This window comes from Hippocampus bargibanti, linkage group LG01, assembly GCF_051943395.1.
Source record: "Hippocampus bargibanti isolate YZ-2025 linkage group LG01, ASM5194339v1, whole genome shotgun sequence".
NCBI classification, from domain to species: Eukaryota; Metazoa; Chordata; class Actinopteri; order Syngnathiformes; family Syngnathidae; genus Hippocampus; species Hippocampus bargibanti.
In genome coordinates, this window is record NC_142734.1 from 28,908,421 (window position 1) to 28,917,695 (window position 9,275).

At 40.4% G+C, this 9,275-nt stretch overlaps 1 protein-coding gene across 2 annotated transcripts in view; it reads right to left on the reverse strand.

The window, feature by feature from the left end:
- Nucleotides 1–1,643: 1,643 nt before the first annotated feature.
- The window catches only part of nlgn4xa (neuroligin 4 X-linked a), a 46,640-nt gene continuing 39,008 nt past the window's right edge, over nucleotides 1,644–9,275 (reverse strand). For both annotated transcript variants that reach the window (XM_089008580.1, XM_089008588.1), the window contains exons 3-5: nucleotides 9,195–9,275; nucleotides 7,725–8,514; nucleotides 1,644–4,900 (exon numbers count right to left, since the gene is read on the reverse strand). The exon at nucleotides 9,195–9,275 is cut by the window's right edge and continues 105 nt beyond it. In XM_089008580.1, the coding sequence (XP_088864706.1) occupies nucleotides 4,018–4,900; nucleotides 7,725–8,514; nucleotides 9,195–9,275 (1,754 nt within the window). In that variant the 3' untranslated portion in view covers nucleotides 1,644–4,017. The remainder of the gene's footprint in view (nucleotides 4,901–7,724; nucleotides 8,515–9,194) is intronic.

The window sequence follows — 9,275 nt, forward strand, 5'->3', positions numbered from 1 at the left end:
CCATCTATTTTCTTTGCCCAGTGGAAATTCCCTCTTCCCAGGTGACACTCCAGGAGGACGCGATGCATAGCAAAAAGTAATGGTGGCACGTAATTACTGAATTACGTGCCAGCAGCTTCAGTCATGGCTTACTGAAGACCCAAGGATATATGTTGTCGTACTACAGTAGGTGTGAATTTATTTCACGACTGTTAGTGTCTTTTATACTTCCCCGTTCAGTATTTGACAACCGACACCATTTTTTGTTTCCTGACATCAGAAAAACGTTTTTTAGCATCTAAAATACCCAAAACACACAGGCTGATATTTTTAGTGAAATGCAAAACACAAATAAAAATGACTTAAAGTGTCCCGAAACGACTTCAAAATTACCTCAGAAAGTTTCGGTTCCAGAAGGTCCCGCCGCCTTGTTCGTGACGTCACGCCAGACGTCTTGCCTTGCTCGAGAATCAAAACAATGGCTTCAGATTCGGAGAAGATGCTTTCTTGTTACTCATCCAATTATGTATATGATTCAAATAGTTCTGAAGAGGAAAGCATAAAGGTTTGCAATCGATTAAAGAAGTCCTTCCGTCTCATTTTGAGGATTCCAATGTAGCGCCCAGAAAATGCACAAGATGGCGCCCAAGCTCCGTTGGAAATGGGCTGATTTGTCTGCTGGGAATTTGTGTCAACTAGAATCAAATAGTAGTCTTGGTGCAAGACACAACGATTCACCATGGCGTTATTTATGTGTTTTCCTTGTAATTTCGCCATCAACACGGATCGACACAAAGTTTTCTGACCAAACAAAGTACCCAAAATGCATTGTGTGTCGCTTCCTCGGTCAGGGGCATTCCAGACGTCACGTCGTCATCAACTCGAAAACAAGACTTCCTGAATATTCAGTCTTAAAACGTAAAAATATAGCTATATGCCTAGGAATCTTTGTAAAATACGCTCAGTAGAACTCATTTGAAGTGATTTTACAAATTATGGACACAAATTGTCCGGCGGTTTCGGTTGTCCTTTAAACATACATTCCTTACAAAATATAAGATTGAAGCAATTTACGACCAAATTCACCAACCGCTCTGAAAGTATCTCGTTCGTAAGGTGGGGAGTGTCTTCTGTATATTTTTTTGGGACAGATTATATGATGTATAACACACATTTTTATTGCGGTCGCCCCGCCATTCCCTTTCCAATTCAACATTCGGAGCTTAACTAATTTCCAACTCGGCGGGGTTCAGTCAGCTCGCGCTCAGAAGTGTGCCTCTGGCTTGAAGCTGAGCCGCATGCACACATTGGCACTCATCAATGAGCAGAGAAATGCGTGTGTTATGCAATGTGCTTGCAGCATGTACCAAATGCGGCAAGCTAGCTGCTCGATATTGGAAAGTGGTTATTTCTGCGGTATGGCAATCTCCAGAGGTGAAAATGTAATCAACGCGCTTGCGTTGGTTGGCACGCGGTAAAAGGGAGTCGGGGCGGGATGCAATTTCACCATCCAACCAAAACAAGCAGCTTTAAAGGGAGTTGTTAAAAAGAGAGGGTGAAACGTGCGCCGTTACACTTGATCAGAGCGATTTGTACCGAATCATGTCACAAATGTTTTAAGAGATCAACACCCGTTTTAATTGGTGATAAAATGGTGACTCCTTCAAAGTCCAAACCTCCTTTGATTTTTCCCACCCCGTCGCTCCTATGATAGAAAATATTTGGACATTTTATTAAAAACATTGCAGAAAAAAATATACACATGTCCAGCCAGAAGTCTCCATCATCACTTCAGGCAAAATAGCAAACAAATACTTGATAATAAAGTAACAATTTTGAAATGTATTTACCTCCTCCAAGTTTTTTTGTCCCCCTTAAATAGATTTTTCAATTGTCCTCATTATAACGCAACAAATGCAAAACAAAATGAACATTAACGATCTTCTGAATTTTCATTTTATGGTAATAAATAGAATACTATTTACATTCATTCGCTTGCTTTTGTAACCCAAAATATATCACAAGCACCCACACAATATTTTACATATTGCTAAATTTGAAGTATGTCCCATATATCCCAACATTTATTCCATTACAACTAATGTTGATACTGCTTTAAAAAATATATAATTGATTTCTGGCCAAATTATAAATGCAGACAAAAATAAATAATATAAATACAAAACAAATTAAAAAAAGAAAAACAAAACACAGATTTTTTTTTAATGTAATCGATTTCTGGCCAAATGATAGATGCAGAAATAAATAATATAAATACAAAACAAAAATCACCTAAAGAAATATCAATTTTTGGCCAAATTATCGATGCACACAGAAATAAATAATTTAAATACAGAAAAGAAAACACTTAAAAACTAATGTCAACGATTAATGGCCAAATTATAGACGCAAACAGAAATAAATAATATAAATCCCCCAAAAATAAATAAAAAAACACCTAAAAAACAAATGTAATCGATTTCTGGTAAAATTATAGATTCAGACAGAAAGAAATAATATAAATAAAAAAAGAAATACACAAAAAAGCAAGAATGTTAATTGATTTTGGCGCCAAATTATAGACTAAGAAACAAATATAACTATAAAAAAAATCACCAACAGCAGATTACATTAATCCTCATTTCTAAAGGTTCCTTGCAGACATCGTGCATCGACACACATAAAGCAATTAAAACACTATTTACTTCAAAATGCACAAACTCCCTCTGATAACAAAACAAAGAGGAAAAGATAACTTGTGTTTACATAACAGTATTATTTACACATAATAGAAATCTCCAAATTTAAGGACAACCGACGTCACTTTTTTGTTTCCTAACTGACATCAGAAAAACGTTTTATAGCATCTAAAATACTCAAAACACGCACTATGATATTTTTAGTCAAATGCAAAACACCAATAAAAATGACTTAAAGTGTCTAAAAAGTACTTCAATTTGAAACCGGAAGTGGCCAGTTTCAGAAGATCCCGCCCCCATGTTCGTGGTGTCACGGCAAGAGTTCATGCCTTGCCCGAGAATCAAAACAATGGCTTCAGATTCGGAGAATATGCTTTCTTATTACTTATCCAGTTATGAATATGATTCAAATAGTTCTGAAGAAGAAAGCATATATGTTTGCAATCCATTAAAGAATTTATTCCGTGTCATTTTGAGGCATCAGGGGTGGGAAATGTCGCACCCAAAAAAGGCAGAAAATGGCGACAAAGCTGTGTAAGGAGTTAATCAGCCAGTTTCCACAGGCTGATAAATTCCTTATATGGAGCTTGGATGCCCTCTTCTGGCGGCTTTTGGGTGCAACACGGTTCTCAGACCAAACATGTACAGCAAAATACATTGACGTGATGGAAGGACTGCTACAATGTGTCCTTTTTTCGTCACCAACTCAAAAGCAAGACTCCCGGAATATTCAGTGCGAGTCTTAAAACGTAAAATATAGCTATATGCGATGGAATCTTTGTAATATACACTTAGTAGAAGTCATTTAAAGCCATTTTACAAATTATGGACACAACTTGTCCGGAGACGTCGGTTGTCCTTTAAACTGCCCAACGAAAAATACTAGTAGGACATTTTTTTTTTATTGTCACATGTCATTTTCTTTTGATATCAATAATTTTCTACCCAATCTGAAATGTATACTTCATATGATGTGATTCCTGCAAGAGTCTCTTTGTATGTCTGTCATAACAATGCATTTGGTAGCTTCTTTTTATTAACGAGATGAAAAGCAATTCAGTCATTCGCTGTCCTTTTCATTTTTTTCTGTTGATAAAACTCCATGAAGCTCATCTCGAAACCGTTCTGACCACAGCGACATTCACAATTCAGATTGTCTTTGTTCCAAAGACATCAATATTTCTGATAACAGTTTATGCTTTGTCAACAAGGCAGCGTAGCAAAATAACTTGGACTGATTTTTTTTTTTGGAGTCTGTGCTTCTCGTCACTTCCCTTTGCCTTTTTTTGTCGAACGCGCTCACGGCGGTGGGCTTGGGGGTCCAGTTAGGGTCCGATCCCTATACCCGCGTGGTGGAATGACCGTGCGGTAGGTTGCTACTGTTCTGGCTGCCGCCAAAAGTATTAAAGTTGTGCAGCGGCTGCATGCCAGCCAGTGAGTTTGGTATCATGGTGATGGTGCTCGGCGTCATCAGCGCGATGTCGTCGGGCGATCGGCGCAACGTGAGGGTGTAGTCGGGCGGGCAGGCCAGGCGGAGGGTATCGTGGACCTGCATGGCCTCGCAATGGTGCTCCAGTTGCTGCTGCTTCAACTGCAGCGTCATCAACTCCTCATTTTGGAGATGGGCCACGTCGTTGGCGGCTGAGGGGGCGTTGACCGGCGTGGAGTTATGCTGCGGGGTTGGCGCATGGGGAGTGGAATCGGCGCGCCGTTTGTCTTTCTTGTAGTAGAGCGCGGCGAAGGCTAATATGTTCAAGAACAGGAGGGAGGCGCCGACGGCGATTGTCACGCTCAGCTCGGTGGAGTAATCCCGTTTGGTTTCGATCAGCACGGTGGAGTCGTCGACGAGGTCGTCGCTTTTGCGCTGGTCCGTTGCGTGTTTGGTGTTGCCGCTCGGAACCCCCGGGTGACGAGTGGTCGAGGGCCAATTGTTTTTACCCGGGAAGCGTTTGGTGTAGGGGTACGGCGTGGTATCTTGCGGGGGGATTTTAGTGGTGGTCGAAACGTATTGGAAAAATTCGTTAATGTTGTGAAGATGAGGAACCAGTTCGAGCCAGAAGGCCACTTTAGTGGCGCGGTAGTGGTCTCGGACACGGGGTTTGAGACCAATATGAAGGTAGAGTTGGTCCTTGGGGTTATACTTTGTCCAGGCCACTTCTTCAAACCTGTTGGGCTTTGTGTGAATGAACTTTGTATCTTGTGGAACTGGCTGATTTGGGTCCCTGAAAAAAAACAAAAAAAAAACAGGCGAGACAAAAATAATCTATCATCAGCTACAGAGTTGTTATGTTTTACATTTGCCATGGTGAAAAGCAGAAGCGACGATCGTCCAGATGATTTACATTTACGCAGGATCTTTATAAGGACCTGCGGATCAGGCCATGTTGACTGCTGGTGGTTCTTAAGCTTAAAAATAATAATAACGATAACAATACATTTAATGAATTTGATTTCGACAAGGACACCACAGAGTGATTTTTATGAATGAAAGATGACGGCGTCCATCACACATATCGGCACAGCACGGAAACCGTCTGCCTAGAACAAGATGTCCAAAATCCGGCCCGGGGGCCAAATGCGGACCATGATCAATTTTCATTCGGCCCGCAACCTCCCGTGATAAAATCAAAAAGGTCCGGCCCACATGTAGAATGAATCCATTGGGCAGTAGCGCTATAACTGCATGGGCTAAATGCTGCCATCTAGATGCTCAATTAGGAACACCAAATTAGTATATGAGTAATTGACTGAATGAGCCCCTCAATTTTCTAAAATGGCAATTTTCTACATTAACAAATTCTAAAATGGCGACAATCAACAAAAGAACAACTGCTTATCTACAACTGCTACAAAAAAAGTGAATTTGTGTTTAAACCAAATGTCAACAAAAAAAACACGCTTAAGTTAGCTAAAATTCAAATAAAAAGGGAGATGTGAAACACAAAATGGCCTGCTGAAATGTATTGAAATTAATAGCCGTATAGAACATCCACCAAGGTTCCCCCCCTCCTACATTTTTAACACACCAAATCTGTCCCCCTTTGCAAAAAGTTGGGACACCTCTGTTCTATGCCCACCAAAAACTGAAACCTGGTTTCACTTGGCTGAAAATTGAGTTTTTATCCTGTCAGTAATGTGTCGGGGATGCCAAGTTTGTGAAACAAAAAAACATGTCTGTAAGCCTGTATACAGAAATAGCGCCTTTTAGGCTCCAAATAACTGATTTATTGCCCTTCCCTCCTTCCCTCCAAAACAATGCAATTTACTATAGATTTTAATCATTTTATTTTCACCAAACACAATTCATCATATTATCATCTCAAACGACCGCCTAAGGTTGATTTAAGGTAAGTGTGTTGCATCATACGATGTCTGCTCTCCAAACGCATCATGCTGCTCGCATGTGGCGGGGATTCGCCACAACGCCCGTCATGGCAGCCCAAGCATATGTTACAGCAATATGGCGCTCCTCGGCAGATGAATGCGCAGACATTGAACATGGTGCTCAAGGCTCTCGCTTTTCCCTCTGTGAGCTTTGCTTCCATCTGGTCTCATTAAGCTTTTGATCAAGTCTGGAATAACGGTAACATCGTGACGATCCAAAAACATTCTCATTTTCTGTACTATTTCCAAACTTATTGTTTGAAAACAACAAATTTCGTGTTAAATATAATTGGTTGTTATTTTATGGAATGTTGTGTGATACTGATCAATACTGGTGTTTAAAAAAAATAAATAAATAAATAGAATTTCATTTTCTGGTGTTTATTGTTCTTTTAATTGTATGTGTCCTTAGGTGTTTTGAAAGGCACTTGTAAATTAAGCGTATTATTATTATTATTATTATTGTTTTTGTTTTAAATTATTATAATTATGATGATGACGATGACGATGATGATGATGATGATGGTGATGATGATGATTATTATTATTATTATTATTATTATTAGTAGTAGTAGTAGTAGTAGTAGTAGTAGTAGTAGTAGTAGTAGTAGTAGGTAGTAGTAGTAGTAGTAGTAGTAGTAGTAGTAGTAGTAGTAGTAGTATTAGGAGTAGTATTGTAGTAGGAGTAGTTGTAGTAGTAGTAGTGGTAGTAGTAGTAGTAGTCGTAGTAGTATTTCCCTAGAGGAAGAAGTAGTTGGTGGTCCATGCTGGAATATATATAAAACAGCATTTTATTTTAGTGTCTCTTCAAATTACTTTGCCAGGTGGAGTTTTTTCTCGATTTCTCCAGAATTTTCTGTTTTCAGTAGTAATGGGAAAACGAAGCTTCATGAAGCATTTATGATATTGTCTTACTCCTCCAGGTGGTGTTCTTGGTTTAAATAGGAAGGTGAGTGCAAAGGAAATGTCTTGAAAATCCACTGCATCTTTAAACCAAGAGTGCCATCAAGACAAGTCAAAAACTATCACGAGTGCTTCATGAAGCGTCACTTGCCCATCACTATTTTTAGCACAATAATTACAAATTGATTTTTTTTGCTTGTTTTTGTATTGTATTTCAAGAAAAAGAAATCGTATTTCTCAAAACTTTAAGCCCAAAATATTCCATGATATTTGTCATCTCTGAAAATTATATTTATCATTGTATGGTGATCAACTTCGATAAAGCCCTGAAATATTTTTGAGCTTATAAAAATGGAGAAAATACCACACATTATATTATTATGCAATTGCTATTTCCGTGTTTGACATCAAATGATGGTGAAATCTGACTGTTTTGTTGGATGCATAACATAACACCAGCCTCTACTGAACCCCCTTTAAAATGCGGTGTGCCTTATACTGTATACAGAAAATATTTTTTCATGTAATTCGTTGAAGGTGCGCCTTATAATCCAGTACACCTTTTATATGGTAAAGTTTGAAAATACATGATTCATTGGGGGTTATAGTCCGGAAACTACGGTAATAATAATATGTAAAATCTACAACCTATCAAGTATGAAACCAAATTATCACCAGATTTTCCAGAGCGACTGTCTGCGAACGTGACCGAATGAGGCAAATCGTCAGAAACGAAACAAGGTGGAAAATAATATTTACCCCGTTTTGGCAAAATTCGTCCAGTAGGTCATGACGACAGCACTCAGCATCACGTCGTTTTTGGAGAAATTGCAGTTGAAGATATCCGTCGGGCCAATCATGGGGATCCCGAACACATAGGGGACTTCGTCGCCATGGGCCGAATCCGCCCAGCTTGGCTTCATGTCGCTCTGACAGTGGTGGTAAAAAGCGTAAAAGTAAGTAGGTGAGCCGTATTGGGCGTGGAGATCGGCGGTCGCCACTGCTGGCGCCACCCACTGGTGGTCTGTGAAAAGCGCCACTAAGGTCTTGCGCCGGTTCTCCGGATTCTCTTTGTCGGCCCAGTCGGTGTACATGAACTTGATGGTCTCGCGGAGGGTGTCCTTGCCCTCGGGGTAGCCGTACAGGTGGTCCACAAAATCGGACACGGCAAAGTCAAAATCGTTGGCGGACACGCCGTCCTCGCTATCCACGATCCCGTCCACGAACTTGAACCCCTCGCCTTGATTGACGCCCAGCATGATGTCGTAGTTGAGGAACTCGCCTTGCTCCATGAGGATTTGAGGATCGTCGGGTATCACGTCGCCGTCAATGACGGGTCCGAAGGCGATGTGGTACTTTGCCGGCGTCACGTACTGTTCGATCAGCTCCTTGTAGTTCTTGTTCTGCAGGCACTCCACCAGATCGACCGTGTCCAGCATGTTGCAGCCCACCTTCTCGGCAAGGGCGCGCGTGTACTTGGCGGGTTGGTAGTTGACCGTCCAGCTGGAAAGTGCTGTGCCGCTCTGGATGATCGCTTTCTGGAACATATCTGAGAAGGGCAACAAGAATTGATTGTGGCTCATGCTGGGTCACTTTTGGGGTATGTACAGCAAAGCGTAATTTGACGTTACGTTTGAAACAAGTGATAAGCTTTTTGTATATATATATATATATATATATATATATATATATATATATATATATATATATATATATATATATATATATATATATACAAAAAAAGGGATTACAGGGTTGAGCATCCTATAATTCCCACCTAAATTTTCCGTCTTTATCATCTGGGCCGTCAGTAATTGACCGATTTCAAAGACAATCGCAAAGGATTAAGTCAGGGGAAGTTCAATCGATTGCTGTCACTTTTGATAACTGCGCGTTTAGCCCAAATCTCACAGCACTAAATTGGTTTCAGAGATGGTTTGAATGATGACTTTCGAAGGCCCCTTTGAAATATGATGTCATCGTAACCCCCACCCTCCCCGGCCTACGGGAGATATTTTCCTTTCATTTCCTTCAACTTAGGAAAAAAAATTATAAAACCTTTTCATGTCTCCTTGCAGCGTTTTAACGTACGGGTAACGATTTCATTTGAACTTCGGAATGAGGCGAGAAAAACGTCACTCAGGGAAGATCAGACGTGACCGAAACATGACGAAACATGTTGACATGTCGATGAATCTTGTCGAAGTCCATGTGAACGAAGAGACGTACCTTCTGAGTAATGCGAGAGGGTCAGCAGGCTGACACAAGAGGCGCCGGCACCCGAGCCAAAAATGGTCACTCGTTTCGGGT